General features: G+C 50.4%; 7 protein-coding genes across 7 annotated transcripts; 3 read left to right on the top strand and 4 right to left on the bottom strand.

The window, feature by feature from the left end:
• Positions 1-219: 219 nt before the first annotated feature.
• Positions 220-839, bottom strand: BCR38DRAFT_419045 (uncharacterized protein). Its single transcript, XM_040859274.1, has 2 exons — positions 699-839; positions 220-638 (listed from the first exon to the last, which is right to left on the bottom strand). The coding sequence occupies exons 1-2, from the start codon at positions 722-724 to the stop codon at positions 422-424; spliced, it is 243 nt and encodes an 80-aa protein (XP_040721739.1). The 5' UTR covers positions 725-839; the 3' UTR covers positions 220-421.
• A 1,287-nt stretch (positions 840-2,126) lies between these two features.
• On the bottom strand, positions 2,127-4,229 carry BCR38DRAFT_405145 (uncharacterized protein; the record flags this gene model as incomplete). The annotated part of the gene is made up of 2 exons (XM_040857932.1): positions 2,127-4,080; positions 4,129-4,229. The coding sequence occupies 2 exons, from the start codon at positions 4,227-4,229 to the stop codon at positions 2,127-2,129; spliced, it is 2,055 nt and encodes a 684-aa protein (XP_040721738.1).
• Positions 4,230-9,990: 5,761 nt separating this feature from the next.
• On the bottom strand, positions 9,991-12,690 carry BCR38DRAFT_28151 (uncharacterized protein). The gene is made up of 2 exons (XM_040854466.1): positions 11,799-12,690; positions 9,991-11,668 (listed from the first exon to the last, which is right to left on the bottom strand). The coding sequence occupies exons 1-2, from the start codon at positions 12,551-12,553 to the stop codon at positions 10,156-10,158; spliced, it is 2,268 nt and encodes a 755-aa protein (XP_040721737.1). The 5' UTR covers positions 12,554-12,690; the 3' UTR covers positions 9,991-10,155.
• A 1,108-nt stretch (positions 12,691-13,798) lies between these two features.
• BCR38DRAFT_329991 (uncharacterized protein) lies at positions 13,799-15,035 on the top strand (the record flags this gene model as incomplete). Its single annotated transcript, XM_040854918.1, has 2 exons — positions 13,799-14,059; positions 14,376-15,035. 2 exons carry the CDS (start codon positions 13,799-13,801, stop codon positions 15,033-15,035), a joined length of 921 nt encoding a protein of 306 aa, XP_040721736.1.
• Positions 15,036-16,935: 1,900 nt separating this feature from the next.
• BCR38DRAFT_405142 (uncharacterized protein) lies at positions 16,936-17,433 on the bottom strand (the record flags this gene model as incomplete). Its single annotated transcript, XM_040857931.1, has 2 exons — positions 16,936-17,194; positions 17,357-17,433. 2 exons carry the CDS (start codon positions 17,431-17,433, stop codon positions 16,936-16,938), a joined length of 336 nt encoding a protein of 111 aa, XP_040721735.1.
• Positions 17,434-18,651: 1,218 nt separating this feature from the next.
• On the top strand, positions 18,652-19,845 carry BCR38DRAFT_330963 (phosphatidic acid phosphatase type 2/haloperoxidase; the record flags this gene model as incomplete). Its single annotated transcript, XM_040855010.1, has 2 exons — positions 18,652-18,840; positions 18,895-19,845. 2 exons carry the CDS (start codon positions 18,652-18,654, stop codon positions 19,843-19,845), a joined length of 1,140 nt encoding a protein of 379 aa, XP_040721734.1.
• Positions 19,846-20,193: 348 nt separating this feature from the next.
• BCR38DRAFT_419035 (transmembrane proteins 14C-domain-containing protein) lies at positions 20,194-21,306 on the top strand. Its single transcript, XM_040859273.1, has 3 exons — positions 20,194-20,306; positions 20,361-20,453; positions 20,749-21,306. Exons 1-3 carry the CDS (start codon positions 20,270-20,272, stop codon positions 20,943-20,945), a joined length of 327 nt encoding a protein of 108 aa, XP_040721733.1. The 5' UTR covers positions 20,194-20,269; the 3' UTR covers positions 20,946-21,306.
• The last annotated feature ends 870 nt before the right edge of the window (positions 21,307-22,176 follow it).

Below are 22,176 nucleotides of genomic sequence, written 5' to 3'. Positions count from 1 at the left end.
ATTGCACATGTGGCGTTTCCAATGTGCCAGTCGTCGGTCAGTCGCCTGTACAGCCACAGAGCTGCCCAGTGGCTTTGGGATCTCGCCTTGAGCTGGAAGGACTCGCTTGCTCCGTCTCAGAAGACACAAGCAGTACATTAGACCACTACTTGAATAAGTAAAGTAGTCAACTAATGGTCAGGCTACACCTCGAGATAATGTCCCAAATCCAAGTTTGCAGATCCAGATGGAATTTACGTGCCTTCTCTGTCGATATGTCTGACGACGCAATGCCAATTCTGCCTCGTTGGCTCTATTAACCTCCATTACAGTCACACCCAGATTACCCCTGCACCTCTGTCCATGTATCGTGCAGCCCGAAGTCTATTACCCCTGAGAGTCAATCGACTTCTCAACCATTATTGCCATCCCTTCCCCGTGATCAATTTGACGTCGTCCCATCTCCACCAGCAGCGTGCCATTTCTGATTCCACACCGTAATCGTCCGACTCGCGTCCGGGGGTGGCGCCGGTATCCCCTGCGCCCTCTTCTCAAAGCCCTGGTCTTGCCGTTGATAGTGTGTCATGTTGGATGTGAAGGGAACCTGTGCGAGGTTCGTGGAAGTCAGGGGTGTTTGGGGTTGGTAGTATGACTGTTGGCTGTGTGGACATGTTAGTCTTGATTCACGCAGACTGCTGATGAGATGACGAGGTACTTGCCCAGCGCCGGAAGTTGCAGAGCTCATGATAGGCAAGTTGCGGATGAGGTTTTATGCAGGTGCAAGTCTGTGGTGTCGGTTATGAGTGAGCCCTTTCTGCGTACTTGCGATGCTTGAAGATGTATGGTGTCGTGATGGCGAGTTCTTCAAACGCCAATGAAGCTTATATACTCCAGAAACCCTTATCCAAGAGACAACCTGTCCCTCCGTCGACGGTACATGTCGACCCTCGCCACCAGGCCGATTGACTTACATGAACTACGCAGAACCTCGAACTGCATATGCACTCCTCATATTGCACAGGGGTCAAGAGAATGCGAGATAATCATCTGGTCGAGTTGTAACAATTGGCAAAACGCCATTAGGACCAGCAGGCCTCAAAATAGACCCTCTAATTTGGGGAACCGCACTAGTAGAACACATGCTCCTGCTTTGAAGCCAACCCGCAAATATATGCCCAAGTGTAGAGAGGCAACCACAGGTGGCGTGGGGTGGTATGTATACCCTGAGACATGTTATTGGACCAAATGGTGGTCAAAAGACGAGGGACCCACTCGCTGCAGAATATGGGCAGCCGAGTAGCTGTAAGGTCTGAAGCGCGTGCGTGGCATGAAAGAGCCTCTTGGTGACCCTCCCGACGTGGGTGGTGGTTGACGACGCAAGCAGGCGCCAGGCGATTGGAGAAATCTTGGAGTACACTAATAAGCCGATGCGAGAAGACGTTTCTGTACACCGACGCTTGCTTGCTTGAGGGCTTCATCGGGCATGTTCAGTGCGGACCCAACAGCATCCTTACGACCCTCAACATCGAGAGAGGATGTCAACAAGTAGGTCAATGCGGGTCGTAGGACCAGGTTCAATCCATTCCATAGCTTCCGGTTCTGTGTTAGGTGACGCGTAAATCGGAGCTCCTGTGGACTTGCAGGCCTCCTCCTCCGCAAGTTGATTGGAGGGGACTAACCTAGACGGTATTGAAAGCTAACGTATCCTGGCGCTAGACGACTAACGTGACCCTCGCCACCTCGGTGTAATACACTTGTGATGAGGCTCAAATGGCTATTTTTGGCGGGACCCTTTACCGGACCTGTCACATGGAGCTCATTGAGCTCTAGACTGTCAACTCTTCTCCAAACCTTGACTTAATTTCAACATCGCGACACTCGGCAAAGTGGGCAATGCATGAGAGGCCCTGATAGCTCTTATCAGTGCGATTCACTTTTCGGTCTCTTTTCGATTTACATTTGATCTACTTATGTTGTTTGGAGTCGTCATAATCTACGCGACGTCGTCGACAGTCAGGATCTGTCTTCTTCTGTGGGTGTTGTGGGATGATAATTCTCACTGCAGACAAGCCTAATGTTCACATCCCGACATCCGACTATACATAGTTGATGGGCACTTCACATTGATATATGTACATGTCCCTTAGTTAGGAGAGCCGGCTCGTACTATTTCGCTCCTGACTTCGCCCCGCAAACGGGATGAGAGCTGCTTCCAACTCAAGACCAACCCGGCCCCGCGTGTTCAGCCGAGGCCGTTTGGTCACAATCATTCCACTGTCAGTCGCATCAAATTCCTCACCGCGCCTCTTCATATTGGAAGAAATGACCAAATTGGGGTGTTTGAGTCTTTGATGCCTCTGCAAGTTATCAAACCGGCTGTAACTCGCCCCACATGAACAGAGGTGCCGACGAGAACCGCTGCGATGTTTACGGTTCCAATGCTTCGCGAGATTTTTTCGCGGGTCGCCTTTCTCCGTGGAGAAGTAGGCACAGTCGGGCGCAGGACACTTCCCCATATCTTGATTCATGCCTAGAAGCATACTGTGACCGGGAGATGAACTCAACGGCTTCAACGGTCGTATCTCGGGCATCGGTCTGAAGATGGCCATGAGTTCATCTTCGTGTGAATCCGTGGAGTCACTCCTTGTCGTACTGGAATCGACTAGAGTGGAGCTAGAGTCCCCAGAGGATTGTCGAGTTTGTGGGTGCTTTGGGCGAACCGGAGTTGGCAGAGCCATCACATCGTTCTCATCTTCTTGAAAAGCTTTCCAATGCGGCAAACTTGGGCTTATCCACCACTCATCTAAATCGATGGATCTAGAAGGTGCCGCCGCTTGACTTGGAAGGGATGACTCCGGAGAAATGACGCAATTGACGTCATCTTGAGGCAGCCCAGCCGAGAGATTTCGCGGTTGGGTCTTCTCCAATGGTCTCTGGATCACCGATTGTGGAAGTGTTGGGAATGTCATCTGATTACTGAAATCCAGGCTCTCAGGTGAAGCGGCGAAGCCTTGATCGACAGCAAATAGAGGCCCTCGTGGGACCCTGCCATTTATGCGAGCTTGTACATCGGGAAGATTCGTTTGTTTAGAAATGTTCAACTTAGATGACACGTTGGTGTGTTCTGACATAGTCGACAGGGATGAAATGGTGGATGGGGCTTGTCGGGTAGGGTCAACTGTGTTGATAGAGGATGGGAATTCATGAGCACTGTGGGTCGCATTTTGTATCGGAAAGTCGTGCAGATTCCACGTGCCCCAAGGGGACCTTTGCGACTGTGATTGCACATGCGAAGGAGAGCTCAATGTCACTTGCGATTCCTGAGCTGGCCTTGGTGGGATTATAGCAGTATTGGGGACATGACGTGGTACGTTTGATGGATAGAGCTGGGGCGGATCTGAGTCCAGATCTGCACTAGACCAGTTCCCATGTTGTGGCGTGGATTCTTTGCAAGTAGCTGGTCCAACGTTAGGAGTGCATAACTCTGGAAGTTCAGGTGTGAAAAGCGACCCTGGCAGCTCGGGTCTGTAAGATGGAACTAGTAGCTCATGCGTGTAAGATGACGCTGGTAGCTCATGCGTGTAAGATGGCACTGGCAGCTCAGCGGAACACGAGTTGCGGAGCTCGAAGGTGGAGGACCCCTTGGCATATGGTGGCGATGGTAGAGATGGTGGAGACAAGGGGGGGCGCGTCATTTCGCAGTCGTGTTGGTCGAGTCCATGGGCGCTGCGTCTCGAGATGCTGCCCAACTTGGATCGGGAACATCGTCCGGTGATGGAGGAGCTCATCTTGCGAAGACCATGGCCAACCTTCTGCCATTGGGATAATAAGTTCGCCTTTTTCCAAGAACAATGTGCCTTGTCGACAACTGTGAATTGCTCAATACGATTGCATGATGGACACAATATCTTGCCTTCTTTGAAACGATCGCAAGCCTTTAGATGCTTGATCAAAGAAGCAGCGTCCGGGCATGCCTCTCTACATGTATACAGAGGACATTTGCACTCTGAAGGATCCACACCTTCAGTAAGGAAATAGTGCTGTAATATGATGAGAATCAGGCGGCTTTTGGAGCAATTATCCACCAAGTTCATTTTCATTCTGCCTGCCAGTCAGTCGTAAGCACTCGAGGTCTCATTCCTCACTTACGCGCAACCACTCCAGGGCTCCTGAGAATTGCGGTTGTCGACGCTCATTTGGGACTTGCTCGGGAAGTCGTCGCTATTGTGAATGCAAAACGCAGAGCCCATAGTGACTAACAGCAGTGAAGACAGGTGAATCCAACCGGTAAAAAAGAGGAGTTCGAAGAGCGCGCGGAGTTCTGGGCTTGTCTCCAAGGGAAAGACGGCATGGGGGGGGATAAATATGGTAGAGTATTCCAGGCTGGCCACACTCAACCATCTTCTAGGTCCTCAACTCGCACTTCGCCGTTTCCCCCATGCGGTGACCTCCGTCTGGAGGGCTAGAGGACCTCGCCAGTTCTTTGGCATGTTTTCTCATGCCCCTGGGCGTGTATGTCGAATATCCACTCCCGTCGACAACAACGAGCTAATGGTATCCTCATCGGAACGATGATCCCAATCGCAGGGAGGACCGATAGCACCGAATGACGTGTCGCTACTATTTGAGGAGGTCCGATAAAGGTGCACGTGTCTCGTTGTCGGTTGCCTCGCTGATTGAGCTCCTAATTGGCTCATAATCGGAAGAGGCGGCCAGCTAGAATCGTCCTCGCGAGCGCATCGGACCCTGGTGAACACAGTGCGCAATGAAGGGATCCCTGAATAACTGGGAGGGAAGAGTACAGCAGGTCAGAGGGTTTCTCGGTCCAGTTGACTCTTGGCAGGCAAGAGGGCCACATTGTTCCTCATCTGCGGGTGAGCTGGCCGTCAAGCCAAAAGAAAATGCTTGACGGAGGGCCTGACGCGAGGCCCCTGTCCATGATGGAAGCCGGAATAGGATGGAGCGGTAGGTGTCGCAGGAGGAAACGAAAATCTTCGCTGGGAGTTTTTGAAATGGCAAGCCTCTCGAAAGATTGCTAAATTCCACAAACTTGGGAGAGCGCTTCAAAGATATAGCAGTCCAACATCGAGGCAGTGCTGTTCAGCCGCAAATCAGGGGGAAACTTTGCGACACAACGGCCCCCATTGCACCCACACAGCCTTCTCCATCGAAGATTCGAAAATTGCCAAAGTGCGGGCGATGTGTGCCGTCGTCGAGGCTGTGTCTGTATCGGGATGGCTGACGGATTCTGTCACACCTTTGCTGGTGGTCTCGGACGTGTTGATGCAACTGCAGGGGATTGGGCGTCAGTGAGGGACATAAATTCAAGGCAGTCAAGAGGCGTCCATGAGAATACCTTGTGACCCTGATCCGACAAGAATTGGGCGCGAACCACGGTGCCAAAGTACTACGGAGCCTCGTTGCTCACCGAAGAGTGATGGGAGGCAGTAGATTAGACATAAGCTCTTATCAGTGAGTGGGGAACTCTTATCAGCTACAGCTTGCTGCGACATGATGTGGGGGCGGGAACGCTATACAAATAACCGGGAGCAAGTGGGGCAGACATCATCCGCAGAAGCTGCATTCAGCGGTCTGTGAGCCAAAGTTGTATCCGTCAAGCACTCGAGCACTTGCACCTAACTTGACTATCAGCTCGAACACTGTGAAAGAGGCCAACCCGAGAAGTCTTCAGAGGTATAATTGCTTTCACGCTTATCTGTATTATTGGCCCAAGACCGTGTTGTATGAATTGTGATACTTGCAGGATTTTGCAAAGCATCAAGCGGCCGGGGTCCAAATTCGAAATCACTACTGCGCAAATTGCAACGCCCTTTATGCATATTTCTGGGCAAGATATCGTGTGGCCAAAATGAAAAGGGCCGGGCCAGATGTCTCCAGGACCATGATGCTTTTCATTGTCAATCTGGGTCGTTTGATCTGATGCAAGACTTGCTGAAAGAGAATTAGTGTATAATTCCAGCGCTGCATGGAGGAGACGGATGTAGGGCAATCGTGCTTGAGCATCATCTTGAACCCTAGCCCGAAACTTAGCTTGATCGCAGTCAAAAACGGTTATGGTTCCTGGCTCCTGGCTTACGGGATCCAGAAGCTTCCTTGAACAAGAACAATATGATCACAGGTAACAAATCGCCAAAGGGTTTCCAGATTTAGACACGACGTAGCATGTATCTCCATTACTGGTGCGTCGGCGAAAGGGGGCTTGAAGTCCTCCAAGTCCTTCCCATGTTTGACAAACATGCAATTGTGAACATGACGAGTGAAGCTGAGGCGGTTAAGTGTTTTTTTCCGTTGTAAGATAATAACAGAGGGCCGCCTTTTCTTTGAGGCCGGTTGGTTGTACTTTCACCTTGATCTTCTTTAGTTGAGTCTCTGATACATCGAAGTTGTGTCAGTTCGTTTCGATCGGGTTTTGACACATGACAGATCAAGAGTCGAAGAACACCTCCATATCCATGGGTTCCTATCCATTCAGTATCAGTTGGATGTTGTGTAGATGTGATGAGCAGGTACTTACACAGTTGGTTGTCGGTAATGTGCTACATGATCGAAGACTCAAATACCGAGATTTTCGAATGGCCAATCCATAGATGACAACTTCACCATCGTCTTTACATTGGTAGTATTTCCTAGGATAAGAACTTGAGCATTTCAGCATGGTTTCGACTGCCATACCAAGACCAGAACCAGTGTGAAATCCCTGCAAAGAATCTGATATGAACCCATGGGTGGTTATGTTTCGCATACCGTTAGTGCCAAGATCGCATGTAGCAGACTTGAAACTTCAGGCTTGCCATGCCGGCATTGTCGGAAACAAACTAATATTCATCGGTCTTGTTTGCATGAACGCAATGTCATCTGGCTGTGTCGTGATTTGAAAGGATGTGAATAAGTTCGGCGTGGGTTCCGTGACGTCAAATCATTGACAGTACCACGTTGAGTGCGCATTGGAATAATGTATCAAGCAAATTGATGGCATTGCTCGCCCGTGATAAAATCGATCCTATAAACATAACAAACAGAGGTAGGGAAGATTTGGGGAATTCCATCTAATATTTATCCCCTTACCGGATGCGCCCCACTGATGAGGCGGTTGGGCATTTATTATATGACGATAGTCTGCCTGAAACCCATTGTTATTCGCAAGGCCTAGCCAGTTATTAGCCACCACAAAGCTGAAGCCTGGTTACTCACTGTTAAGGGGTATTTTCCCATTGGCAGGTAGTGTGCGTCATTGAATCATTGTGATCCTACTGCACGACAGGGGATGCAACACGTGTGTGAATTTCCATTGAACGCATCGTGTGACCACGTGGTGGTTCTGCCATTGCATTTCATGCCTTGACACCTATATTTGCCAAAATTTGGGCACAACTGCCGAAATCATGTCATTAGTATCCCGCAAGTTCATATACATCTTACGGTGAGAGGGGACTAGGCAGAAACTTGTTGATTTATTAGGCACATCGCTAGCGTATGTTTGTTGGTTTACAATTCATCCATCATCTGCATGTAAGCTAAGAAAGTTTAAAAAGATTAAAAGAATGTGATTGACGAAGGTGCAGGTTGTCGATCAAGCTCAGTACTACTGTACGCCAGGCAATTCCAGTACTCGATTAATCGCTCCTCTATTCTCTATAGCGGTCGCATTATTCCTGAAAGGCCCTCAAGCTTGAGATCTATGGAGTCTCTAGTCGAGGTCTCGGGACAGATGGCCGCCGCACAGAGTTACAGGCGCGAGGTTACGGACGGGGGCTGGGGCATACCGCCCTGCCCCGAGAGCAAGGTCCACCATGAGACCCCTACCATTGCCGCTAATGGGCGCTTATCTTGGTAAAAGAAGCCTTGAGAGGAATTAAATAAGGAATTCAAATATCGAAGGATCCGGTTGTTGGCCAATCCTTGAGAAGTCCAATGGCTTGGACAGCTGTATCGATTGCTGTAGCTCCCTCGGCCAAGTTTTACATGGCAGTCATGCCGCAACCATGACTCCCAGACTTATTATTCCGGCCCTTGGCGTCAAGAACCTCCGTGAGGATGCAATTTAATCTCGTATCATTGTTCCCCGTGTCTCTGAAGAGATCCACTGGACCTTTCGCCACCACACGCCACGACAGAGCTTGGCCGACTACCACCAAGGCGACCATTCTTGTAGCCATATACTTTAACAATAATCCTCCATTCACCAGTTATATGTGAACCTCCCGCGGAAGCTTAACAATATCCCTTGATGTTGTGCACAAGCCTCCCGCGACGCGCTACGGGAAATGATGCCAGTGTGGAGCTGCCGTAAAGCCGTTCAGGTATGGCACTGCCGTGTACGAATGCTTTCTCTCTGTGGTGCCCAAGCAAATCTCTGTCATCTACAGTGGGCTCAGGACCAAGTCGTGACCCAACTTGGCGAACGGTATCGAAGTGATGTTCTCCAAAGCAAGATGCAGCCAGACGGAAGCTCCACTCGACTGGCGATAATATCGACCTGGCAGGCCTTTCACCTTGCTTATCATTGTGTCCTCAGGATACTTGTCCAGAGCCAAATCTTTTGCAGTGGGAGAGTCACTCGGATAACCAGGATGCCTTCATACTGACAACCCTGGCATCTGTGTTAGGATGATCTCAATTTTGATCTCGTTTACAACATGGTACGACTCGAGAGAAGCTACAATGTACTTGACGTGCTTATAATGGGGTGTTGATGTGGTCGTTGACTAGGTACAAGTAGTGAGCCCCAATTCTACCCCATCCTTGAAAATCGCGACAGATACCGAAGGCGTGCCCAGCGAAGCGATGAACTGAATTCTATCAACATTTGGGTATTCTTGGTAGACCGGAATTCCAGAAATATCATCCAAGAATGGCATAATGGACGTTTTATAGTTCAAATATCGCCAAGTTGACGTGATGAAGAACTCGACTTTCGTTGAAGTAGTGATGTACTGGGGAGCAGTTACTACATGTAATCATGCAGTTAATGGGCATCTATCACTTGAATTTGAGCTATGATCACTTCGTACTGTTTGGTGAAACCCCAATCCTTCCCTTTCCCTCCCGCAAAAAATTCAGATTACGCCGAAGGAAACAACCTTCTGAAATTCCATTGAGACTCGCAGCTTGTCCGCAGATGGATCTCGTCATGCAAGACGGAAGATGAAGATTGAATTTCTCTCAACCTCAAGATTTCTTACTCTTGGTGAAGAATCGGAGCGAATGGTACTGGCTCGAGTCCTCGCAGATTTTATCATCCTCGCAACACGCTGCCTTAAGCATCCGTGCCCTGGGGAAGCTGGTTTATCGTGATAGGAATGTCAAGGTAAGAAGTCTGACTAGGAGTATGGCAGTATTTTCGAGTCTTTGCTAGATTAAGTGCAAACGGAGGATAGGACAATGGGTGTGAGTCTGGTAAGTCAGTATTTGGAGTCGTGGCTGCTAAACTTCATGAAAAACCCGGATGAAACCAATATTACTATTTGCTATATCCTCAATAACATCGAAACCACCGTTACAACCAGCACGCACGCTGTTCATCTGTTGTTCATTGCTTTTAAGGAGCTGAACAACACGTTGATGACTTGATCGCACAATAAGGCATGGAATGAAATGAATATGCGCAGAAACCATTACACAGCAACATAACCACTTCCTATACTCATATTCACCATGGAGGCAAAATGAAACCTAAACTGTGGGCAATACAAGCAAGAGTTGTATTGGTAATGTTGATGATGATGGGACTAACTCCCAAAGGCTGCATCTATCAAGATCAGTTGACTTTCAGAGCTATGTGCTAGAGGGAGGAGAAGACCCCACATCCTATAAACACTATCTATAAATGTCAACTTAGGACTCAAAAGTCCCGGGTCTATGACCTTAGATCGTGGACTCATGGTGAAAAGGTCCACGGGTACGAATCTTCCTCGATCTTGTCCTTAACCTCTCTGTTTCCGTAGGAGCTCAATTCTGGGCCCGCTTTAACGATGTCGTTGTCGTCCTTGGGTTGTTATTTTTTCTACCTCATGAGGCGTGCACCTGAGGCTACCAAACTCCTATAGCTCTCGTATGCAACAGCGCTTTGGTGGTGCTGTTGGCGTGTTAAAACATTTCATGAATCATTACCCGTTGCCTCAGGGTATCTCCCCTCTTTCCCACCGTCCACCCATTTCAAACAGGCTGCTTAGCCTTCAACTCCAACCCACACCCACTATCCTCATACCCAACCACCATCCGCTCCGCCGTTCTGACCCCATGCCCCCTCCTCTCCGCAAACCTCAACTGCGCCCTTGTTTCAGCATCCAACGCATGCGCCAACGTAGCAATGACATCCGTCTTCCAAGGCTTCAACCCCAGCCTCCTCGTCTCCAGCATGGACAACAACATAAAAAGACACCCCGCCATCACCGTGGCCAGCGGACACGCCAGATACCACCACTGGACCTGGATGTGAATGACCCATTCCTCCTGCACGCCCCGCTGCGTCGCATTGCTGTAGTCCCGAATCCACTTTGTCATGCTCTGGGCGACCTTCTCAAACGTCTTCGTCAAATTAGTACTTTCGTAGAACGCCTGTGCAGCAGGCGTCTGGGAGAAACCCTGGCTTCCGCGCTGGGGCCAGACGGCTTGAGGGTTGACGGAGGTTTGGAAGAAGTTGGTATTGAGGAAGGCGATGGTGCTGCCGATGGTGTCCTGGCTGACGTTGAAGCGCAGCGTGGCATTTTCGGGGACGAGGCCGAGCGTTTGAGCCTCGGACTCGGGCACCTGTAGCTGTAGATCATAGCGGTCCGTGTTGCCGAAGTAACTGTACAGCGAGTCGTTGTTGTAACTCTCGAAGTCGGAGAAGTTGGATGGGCCGAGGGGGCCGCCCGGCATGGCGGAGAAGGAGCCCGGGACGCGCTCGGTCCACGTCCCGATGACGGTCTCTTGGAGCCGACCGTGCTGGACGCTGGAGTTGTAGGCGTTGGTGCAGAAGTAAAGGGCGCATTCGGTGGCGGTGATGGAAGTTTTACTCCATATAGTTTTGTTGAGGCGGTACGTGTCGTCGGCTTTGATGACGCCGACGACACTGAGCAGGAGGTGGTTATTCTTGAATTTGATGGACCGGCCTGGGTTGGTGATGGTGGCAGCCGCCATCCAGGCCGAAAATTGGTCATCTTTTTGTTGGGCCATGTTGCTGAGACTAATGTAGGGTAGGGAGAAACGCGTGTAGTTGGTCTCGAAATTCGTGGCGGTCGCGGTGATGGTGCCCAGGTCGGTGCCAAATAGTTCCTCGCGTTTAACGTCGGCCATTACGTCGTAGCATTTGCCGCAGACGGCCAGTGATGCAAAGGGGGCCCAAGTGCAATTCCCGCTGGGGCAAAGAAATGACACCGTCTGATCGTTGGTCGATGAGCTGTTATAAAAGCCGCTGTATACCGACGCCGCCATGCCCAAGTCCGGCTGGCTCGCGTGCGGATACACACTCCACGTCCTATTATTCGCCGGATTGATGATAGCCGAGATTGGGCTGCCGGGAGAGGTGTAGTATTTTCCCGAATCCAGGCGAATGCCGGCTCCGATAATGGGCGGCGTTACGCCTTCGATGGAGTCTATCCGGCCCTCAAAGTCGATGACGGCTTGCAGAAACGGCTCAAAGCCGAGCAGCACGATGGTCACCACGGCGCCCAGTGCCGTCCAATGTCTACCTTGACATTAGTGCGTTCCCGAATCCAATAATATAATAAGACCAGAAACAAGACTAAAGCGAAATAGGACAAACAAATCAAAGAGACAAACTGAAACAAAACATGGAATCGTCTACCAAGACTTACCGCAACTTAAGCCACAAAAGCAACCACATACTTCCCCAAGGCCCCCGACTGGCCTCCTCAAACTTCTCAAACGCAATCAACCTATCCGACCTCATCTTAAACCAATTCCACTTGCCCTGCCCCAAACACGAGCCAATGGCAAAACCCAGCGAAGCCCGCGACACAGCCCCCAAGATCGAAATGACCGTATTGAACGAGATGAACCAATCGAATTTCGCCAAGGGCCGGTCGTGGGCCGAGATCAGGAGGATGACGGACACGGCGACGGCGCAGAGGCTTAGCAGCACGGCGCTGATTTCCAGACGCCAGGTGTGGTGTTGGGGTATGCCGTCTTTTTTGATGCCGAAGCTGTATTTGGATCTCGGGGTTGCACTGTTCGCGTAGTTGGCTTTGCATTCGGTCTGGATGGTTGCGTTGGGGTGAAGCTTCTTCCGTGTTATCGGTGAGCTCACGAGGGATGATGCCGAGACGGGGTTCCATGGCGGCGGTGGAGCGTGAGATGGAGAATCATGGGGTGTGTTTTGATGTCTCGACGGACTTGGAGTTGATGGACGAGAAGGTAGCGGACTGATCAGACTCGATGGGTTCCTGTCAAGGGCTTCCGAGGTCCGAGGTGATGGGTCAATCAAAGGCACAACTGGGATTTCAGAACCGTCTCTGTGGTGAGCCGCCGTTCGAGGTCCAAGGGTGTTCCAGTAGTTGTTGCCACCGTGGACGAACCCTTCGTCGGGTGACATATCTTGGTGATGCCGCATAGTGTGAGTCTTAGCCCTTGATCCCTTCCTGTGGCGGCTCGTCCGTATCCTTCTCCAATGTGACGAACCTGAACGAACTTCAAATACAACTTTCCAACACTTAGACGAATCCAGCTACGGCTACGACTTCTTGGCCGGATAGCAGTTGCGTGGTATTGTTGGGACTGCAACAAATTTATCGTGCACCACCGTTGCTGCACGGTCAGACGTCACGCACATTTTGACGTTGGGTAAAAAATATTGCTTATAGAACATTCAGGTCAACGTTAGCTCCTCATGAGTTGGGGGCTGAGTTGAGTTGGGGGCAATGCAGCCACGTTTGAACTTTAGTACATCGTTCGGTGTCTGCATCGGAATGTTTTACTCGCTTGGCAGTCGGGCCTATAGGAGTGTCCAACAGCCGCTTTTTGGCCCAGTGGTCAGGGGCCAGGTCATCGCGGGTGGGGGACATTTGAGGTAGGTGCCATGGCAGAAAAGGCGCTGGAGCGTTTAGCCCGTTCAATGAGTCGGCGGCAGCGAGATTGGATTGCGCCTTTCATGGTGGTGAGAGCGTGTTTAGCGCGAGAGACGCACTTACAGAAGACAAAACACGGAAACAGTACCTCCACAGGGTGATTGACATGTTAACTTAGCAAGCTGCCTGAAGCCAATATCCCTTTCCACCCTTGCGTTGTGAAGCAGACACAGCGGAGGCGCGGGGCTATGCGCTAATGATAAGCGGGTGCGGCTGTGCCGCTTGACTAGTCACTCACGACGATCGTTTGCTACAACAGCCTTCTATTATTAGCATGCCAAACCACCGCGGTTTGCAAAGTGGGGAGATAGTCCATCGCTATCTTGACCTTGCAGATTAGTCGCAGACGAGTTCTGTCCACTCTACTACTGAACTGTCTGCGAGTCACCATCTAGATTTAGATGAAGGCACGGCGTTCCGTGGCTTCTTATACGATCGGTGCCATCTCTGAATGCTAAACATAAGGAAATCCCAATCGGTATGAAGTGACGCATGACTATGAAAGGTATAGTACCAAGATCCCCGGCTCACATTCCAGTGGACTATGCAGAGACAGGGGTATAGTGAGCCTGCGGAGCAATCAACATAACGCGTCAGCCGCATTCCAGTGAATTACCAACACCCAACAGCACGTAGATCTAGAAATTCACCGGATCCAACTTGCACAATAAAAATCAATTGGCTGTGAAGAAATTCAAAGCCTTCCGTGTCGATGTGTACATCCGCTAATGATGGCAAAACGGCGACCTATATTCCCGTTAGAGATGATGGAAAAGGAGCTCGGGTTTAAAGCAGAGTCTCTAGCCCACTCGTCATGTAAACATGAAGATGCAATTCGATTATTCTATTCCGATCTAAGCCCTGTCTCAAATTCTCCATTGGAAAGGACCGCGAAGGAATTTGAAAGCTACCAGATGAGGAAAGCCCTCAGGACCTCTAACAAGTGTGGCCAACCCCTGACCCGCCAAATCCCACGTTCTGAGAAAAGAAGGGTAAGACATCGATTTCCTTCAATGTCGTTTGTTGGAGGAATTACGTCTCATGCAGAATATACAGGAGATCATTTGCGATAGGAAAACCATTGCACTCGTCCAGGAAAACGAGGCTGGCACCTACAGGTTCCAGGTCGATGTCCATCTCGATTTTGGACTTGAACTCAATCTTCTATTAACAGAAGCGGAGTTTTCGAGAATGGTGGCTGTTTCGAAGGTCAAGCATAGACAGGCATATACTCGATAGCGGCAGCGCTGACATGTACAATAGCCCCGGGGTCCTTCAATTCGAAGCATGATGACCTCCTTTCTCAAGTTGCCGAGGGAGCTTCGCCAAATTGTTTACAACTTCACCATCCCAACCACAAAATACAAACTTCCCGGCCCAGAGGGCGCAGAAGGAGTCAACCTGGCCCACACGATGGCGGACGCTCAAGGGTTTTACTTTCCACACAGGCCTGATCTCGCCCTTCTTCGCGTCAACAGGCAGATGCGCGAAGAGGCCCTACCTCTAGCCTACCGCAAAACCACTCTGCAGTTGGAGGACGTGAGTGAAGCCGTGAAGATCCTAATCGCCATTGGAACCATTGGCCGTGAAAATATAGAGGTCTTGGAGATTTCTTGGGATAGCAGGGAATGTCTGGAGTGCGGTATAGACAGCAACGCCCCTAGTCAGGACAAGATCTTGTGGGGGTTGCCGCAACTGCATGTCGGAAGCTTGGTCAAGTTGCTCCAACAATGTCGAAGACTTTGTATGTTGCGAGTGTGCTTTGAGGAGGAGTTGATACGGGAGATTCCCCCTGGGGATTTCAAGTCCGACCTCGGAATCAATGGACTTGCTTCTGTTCGTGGACTTGAGAAGGTGGAGTTTGGGGATCGAGATGGGGAGCCTCTGGGTCATTGTGGCCTTCTGGACTGGTTGAACGGAGCTATGACACAGCCTCGAGTGGAACTAACAGAATTAAATGAGTTATAACTATAATGATTCGAGCACGGGCGATGGTGTTAACACGCCGTTGCTGATCTATACTAGCATAATCTTAAACTGTGATAATTTCCATCTAGTAGTCTGGGGTGATACGCGCGGCGATCTTGCAGTGGGTAACGATATCAATCTCGACGATTTCTATCGTTGGAAACCAGGCGTCGGGTCCGACTGCCAATAACTCGCGTTTGACGATTGTGTGCGTGTGTGGGTGTCCTGGCCTCCAATAGCATTAGGCATCATGGCCGCGACCAGGCCGACGACGACCAGCATTAGCACGGGCATCTTGACGCCGTCGTCCGATCAGACTGACATGGTTTCGGACTTTGACGAGTTCTATCTGGTCCAATCCGGGGATGGCTTCTGGGCTATCACGCAGGAATACGATACTACGGTGGCTGGTTTCTACGCCTGGAATCCGGCAGTAGGGTCGCATTGTAAAGTACCTTAGTCTGGGTGGTTAGGTACCTATGCGTCGAGGTTAAATCTTTGAGATTGAGGAGGAAGGGTGGCAGGAAGTACAAGTACGATATCGCCGCTTCGGCACAAATTTCTCACATCTGCTATCGTTTCTGCGTGAAATCAAATTAGGAGTTAACTTGCGTGGGTTTAGTCTCATTCCTTCACACGCATACATTAACGAGCTCACCAAATAACACTCAACACACTACCTGACGGTGAATAGACCATTTACACAATCCAAACCGTCCATACGTATTTTATGCTAGGTCATTAACGGCCTTCTTCTCTATTGAGGCGGATCGAGGGCCGGACGAAATGGGTCCCCCACGACTCTGCCCAAATCCGGCCTATTCCTACTACCGCGCACATCCCTTGACGAAACAGAGTTTTCGCGTCAACGTAGAGAAAATCGTTGATCGCATCCCTCATCCAGATGTATCGCCAGGGCAACGCGGCCCCGGAGTTCTCGCATAATATCGTGACTGTAGGTCTCTCATCACGGGCCGATTATGCCAGTCAAGTCTGTCATGGCATGAAACATCCATATATCGCATAGGAAAACCAGAAGGCCCAGCTCCACGGATCGTATCGATCTTTGTAGAGGAGCAAGCAGGGAAAGCAGGTTATTCTCCTTCGCGAGGAAACTCGATGGTCAAAGTGTCAGAGCTTGTGCCACTTTTCCATGGAAAACACACGAAATTCTCGTCAGATTTAGGATCCATAAAGAGGCCGTGCTCAACCTGACTTTGTAGGTTGATGTGCAGTAGATCTGTCGCTTTGCTCAGTGCACACTTCACGTCGCTACTGCGGAGAGATAATCAGCCCTCGTCTCATTGACCCTTGGCAAGAAGAGAAGGCCCAATATGGCTACAACCTGGCCGTCGAAGTATTTGAACCAGGTGGTTGTATTCAGGCTTACTCGGTTGATTGAAGACGTGGTAATTAAGTCCAGTGTTTAGGTAGTGTACGTCAACGATCAGCCCCGTGACGCCGTGGTTGTCCTCTGCATTTACGAGCTCCTGCGTGTTGACACAAAAGCCCCTCCACTTGTTCGTTCCCCCTCGTTATTCCATAGGCGCACGTAATACGGCTAGTCTCCGCGCCATGGAGTCGGCCAGCCACTCGGGATAGTATCATTGAAGCCATCCGGGAAGGCACGGATTATGGGGTCTCGTACTGCGGTGCAAAAGCTTCTAGTGCGCTGGCGGCGTCATAATGACTTTCCTTAGTGCAGGAGTGCAGCAAAGCGCTAAAGGCCATACTTTGATGCCTGGCTCGGACGCTAGCAAATTCTCCTGTTGTACAAGGAGTTCTTGGTAGCAGTTCCATGAGGCCTCTAGCGGCAGCTGCATACCCGCCTTCTGCCTTGCCACGAGATTTTTTTGTGTGATCTGTTCTTGGGACGCTAGGGTTACCGCGTCCTAGACTATCAATATTCTTGTGACAAGTTCTTGCAAAGAAACCAGGGTACCCTTGTGGAGGCCAACTCCCATGGCAGCCGGCCTTCACCGGGTCGTCTGGCTGTGATCATGAGGCCCGGGAGGTAGTCGACTAACCGCGAATCGTCCCCGATAATTTCGATGATTCCCCGACTGAACGTCTCGTGATCTGCAACTGCACTGATAGTTTCCACGTTGCGCGGATTAGCCGACATATAGATGAAGAGACTTGACAGCGCAATTGGGCGCCTAAGATATCACAGCAGTAAAGAGCTCTATGGGAAGGTCCACCAAAGATTTATACGATGGCCCAAACAGGATGTTTTTTCTTTCTTTTTTATGATGGTTACTTCTGGTTTGAAGGGGTTTTGTAGCCCTGTACTTGGCCGTACCTTCCCATAGCTAGTTAACGTTTTGACGAACAAGAGAGAGTTGAACCATCTTTTCCCATCTACCAGATCTGGCGATCCATGCTTTGGAGAAGACATTGTGTTGAAGCCGAGCCCAATCGCAGGCTTAGGTTCCTACGCTACACTACAATAAGGGGTTGGTGAAATAGAGACCGATTATGCACACTTGAGAATTTGATGTATATACCCGTAGTGGGCAATTTGGAAGAGCAGAAGTGCAACCACTTAAAGTTATAGTGTGGTTGACGAAGGCTAGACAGCCAGAAATTCTAGCCGCTGAGTTACAGCTTGGCAGGCACGACGCACTAACCCGCAGCGGAATATCCCGATGTATCGCAACCTCCAAACGGCTGGCATTGTCACATGAGCAGTCAGTAATCAATCCTCTGGCATGGACTATACGAACAAGAGGGCTGTATTGGCGATGGTGATGATGCTGATGAAACTGACTTCCAGAGGCTGCAGCTGCGGAAGATGGCCCCAGCGGTACATGTGCCGGAGCCAACGCAACACTTTCGCGCCTTCAAACTCCATTCCCGCATGACCAATTGCCATACGAAATACCTTAAGCATGAAGACGTCAACCCCCGCTCCACTGCCCGCAATAAGGAACTCCCCTGTGTGCCGTCTCCATTCAGCCCTTTGAGAGGAGCTTCTCATCCGAAAACAGTGCCACCCCTGCACCCTGGACAAGCAATTGCCAAGTTCCGCCAAGTTTTTGGCCGTCATGACGTGGGCTGGGGACGAGCCGAAATTGTGGGGGAACTGGGATGAAACACCACGCGGCTGGACGGCCGGCAGATCGCGATTGAACAGCAGCAAAACGCCCGCTAGCAACCGTCATTGGCCCCTGAATTAAGCTATGACATGACAGCTCTGGGCCTCGGAGTCTGCCACTGCAGCACGGCTATCCAGTGCTAATGCTGGTCGTCTTTTTAGAGCCTGCCATGAAACTGCGTCTCATTGGGGCCTCGTGGCGGTGGAGCAGTTGGGAATTGAGATATGTGACGTCAAGAATGATAAATTCTATCCTGGTTACTCGTGACAAACAAGATTGCATGGTGAGTAAGTTGCCAATTATCTAGTGGCTCTGCCTTTCAATATTAATATGTTGAGCTCTTCCGTCGGTCTGCCTATTTCAGCCCTATCTCTCCACAACATATCACACCGCGTCTCTCCCGCTCTCAGGTTCCTCACATCTGTCCCTCCAGCCTCGAAGCTAGGCGACGAGCTTGACTATTTGCACCGGCAGACGACCAAACACCATCAGCAGAAGGTCATCTGAAACACATCACGATGGGATTATTCAATAAGCGCAAAGAGCCAAACAACGCCACCGCAACCAGCGGTGGCGCCGTTTCGCCAAAGCAGCGCAGTGTCGCCCAGCCTTACTCCATGTCCACCAAACCCAGTTTTGGTCAATGGTTGAAGCTTACGTGGCTCGACATTCTTACCATGGCCATCTTTGGTGCCATTGGTCTCGGAGTAAGTGCGCCACCAGTCTCATACCAGGGCAATATTGATTCTGACTATACACAGGTCTACATGGCTCATCCAGCACCCAACCGATCCTTCGCGGTTACCTTCTCCGACCGTGAGGTTGTGTACCCGGAATTCGCCTACCCACTCCGGAAGGAAATTGTTCCCATATGGGCCGCCGCTTTGCTCGCAGCTTTGGTCCCCATCGTCGTCATCCTCTTCATGCAGATTCGCATCCGCTCGTTTTGGGACGTGAACAACGGCATTATCGGCCTTCTCTACTCCCTCATCGGCGCTGCGGTCTTCCAGGTTTTTGTGAAGTGGCTCATCGGTGGACTTCGACCTCACTTTCTGGATGTCTGCAAGCCAGATATCTCGCTTGCCACCTCCCAAGCTGCGAGGAAAGGATACAACGCGGCAGGGTTCAATAGCATCTACTTCACCCGCGAGATTTGCACAGGGGATATAAACGAGATCGATGACTCGCTCGAGTCTATGCCGTCTGGCCACACCACCGCTGCTTTCGCCGGCTTCGTCTACCTGTATCTGTACCTCAATGCTAAGATGAAGGTTTTCGCCAACTACCACCCGGCAATGTGGAAGCTGATCGCCCTCTACGCTCCCATCCTCGGCGCTGTGCTTATCGGAGGAGCATTGACCATCGATGAATATCACAATTGGTACGACGTGTTCGCCGGCGCCGCCATTGGCACCGTATTTGCGTTTTCGGCGTATCGCATGGTGTACTGTGCCATTTGGGACTTCCGCTTCAATCACATTCCCTTGAACCGTGGACAACCTGCCTTGTTCAACGACGGCATGGAGTTGTCTCACGCCGTTTGGACCCGCAAGGTCGGCTGGGGTGTCGACCATGGTATGGGCGGAAAGCATGGTCATGGCCATGGACATAGCGGTGCCGGCAATGGCTACGACACTGGGTACGGCGCCGGTCCCGGTACTGGAGTTCCGCGCAGACCTGTTGGATCCAACGGTGCTGACCACATGGTATAATATCGGTGCAGCGGTTGAAGCGGTTAGCATTGTCTAGTATTTCACATCCTGGACTTGTACTATGACGTATACGATGCCATGATACAATTGATTAAGGAGTTCAACTGAGCATGATGAAGGCGCATCAGGTATCCGGTCTTGTGATACCCAAATAATATAATATATGCTGATTTCCACATATTTTGATTCTCTTATATCTGTGTTTCACATTGTTTTCCACTACCGCAACGGTATTGTACCTGTCGGTGGTTTAACAGATCATGCCTTTAAACGAGCTATGCCAATATCCACAAGTGGTACCCACCACACACTGACGCAGACCAACTGTTCGTGCCAAATTGACATTCTGACTCGCACACTCGACCCATATAGCAGCCCGTAACGTCAACATCTCAATTCCAACAGTCCTCGATAAAATCACATAATGGCAGAGCATCCTTCATTCACCCTCGCCGGCCTTCGTAAGAATTGCCGTCTCTAGCCGTACAATTTTGTAACACTAATGCTTCAAACAGTAGCCGTAGGCGGAACAATGGGCTACGTCAGGACTCGCTCAACGCCCTCTCTGGTCGCCGGTGTTGGGCTGGGTGTCTCTTATGCGTATGCAGGTATGAAATCTCATCAAATCTCCCCTCAGCGTCTGCCCCAACCTCCGCCTTGATCATACCAGCCATTCCGGCGCGAATCTACCTTGGTTGACCTCATCGGATTTTGCTTCCATTACCCTTGGTTATTCTTCAGGCCCATCACATTTTCCCACGCTATAGTCTCTCTCCTCGTATATAACCTCTCGTTCTTCCCGCCTCCTCTCCATCTCTACCTCACCCCGGCCCCGCGCAACCACCCCCTTTGCATCCCAACACCACCATGTCTCCTCTCGACCGACTCTAACGCTCAACCCAGGCTACCTCATCAAGCAAAACCGCGACTACGGCACCGAGCTCGCTCTAGCCAACAGCACCGTCCTTCTCGGTTCGGCCGTCCCGCGTATCGCCAAGACGGGCGGCCGGGCGCCCATCCCGCTTGTTCTGGGCGCGTTGGGGCTGTTGTCGGGGGGTTACTATGCCTATAAAGTGAAGGAGTTTCGGTATGGGGTCTAAGTGAGTCGCTAACTGAATCATGACTGTCTGGCTGTGTAAGAACGGTACTGGGGGTGTACGATGGTGGAGGGAGATAGTGGTCGGTGCAAAAGCCATCCAGAATGCGCAGCTTCACATCTCATGTACATATTTACTGAAGTTTTGTTGTGTACTATTTGTTTTGATCATGACAAGATAGCCATTATGAATACACCCCTTCCCAGTCTGGTAAGGTCATGAGACCATTTACGATGGATTTTCGAATGCATGACCGGGGCTACATTTGGGTACACTTAGTCTTCCTGGAAGCAGACAGTTACTAGCAAATACCTTGCGAAATGGTTCCTACAGACTAGCTCTATTGGCTTATTGAGATGCAAGAAAATCAAAAATTCTTCTATACCGTGCACCGTGACCTCTGATATCCCACATCAGCTTAAAATATGTTGGTCGGGATAACAATCCTCGATAGGTATGGGCGACACTCACTACGTAGTTATCGTGGGCGTATTACCACTTCCACAGTTGCGGTGTCATCATATTAAAGCCACGCGAATCTATCGTTCCATGGGACAATTGTAGAACCACCATATTTACCGAGTAGGATCACAGTAAGAGAACAGCATTTGCACACTACCCACGATTCTGGCGGTGATATCCCTGGATTGCAGGTGTCCGAGATATGTCGCGGCCTGAAGTATTAAAACAGCTTGCATGGCAGTATGCGTGTGTCATTGCAGAAAAAACATTCCATCTCGTTCAGGCTGCTAAACCATTTGTGTGCATAGCCGTATTCCAATTATAGTTATCGCCCGGGATATCGAGAAGACGAACAGTTGATATATGCATTTCTGTCGTGCCGTGCTGCTTTAACATGTCAAGGAAATAAGCAGACACTAGATACGCAACTACGGTGTCGTACCACACAACAAAATCTTCCGTCCAGTGACTTTGTCAGACATTCCAACTTCAGGGGTCGGGACAGTCGGGACTATGATGTATATCGTGGATCTCTTGGAATCTTCTACGTTAGCACGCATATTAGTATATAAAACCACTTCTTCTCTGTGACAGTCAAGATGTCAGCATAAGGCGACATTCACTATGCAATTGCGACTCCTGACCTCTTCATCCCTTTGCTGTCAGATCGTGCTTACCCCTTATTCACATTGATCGGTCAGGGCTGAAGTGGATTTGTCTCTAGATTGGCTCCGCGGCTTCAAGGTCCTGCACCTAACCTTGCAACTGGTGA

Source organism: Pseudomassariella vexata (assembly GCF_002105095.1).
Source record: "Pseudomassariella vexata strain CBS 129021 chromosome Unknown BCR38scaffold_1, whole genome shotgun sequence".
In the NCBI taxonomy this organism is placed as follows: Eukaryota; Fungi; Ascomycota; class Sordariomycetes; order Amphisphaeriales; family Pseudomassariaceae; genus Pseudomassariella; species Pseudomassariella vexata.
The sequence above is the reverse complement of the archived record's forward strand: the minus strand, read 5'-3'. Positions and strand labels throughout refer to the sequence as shown.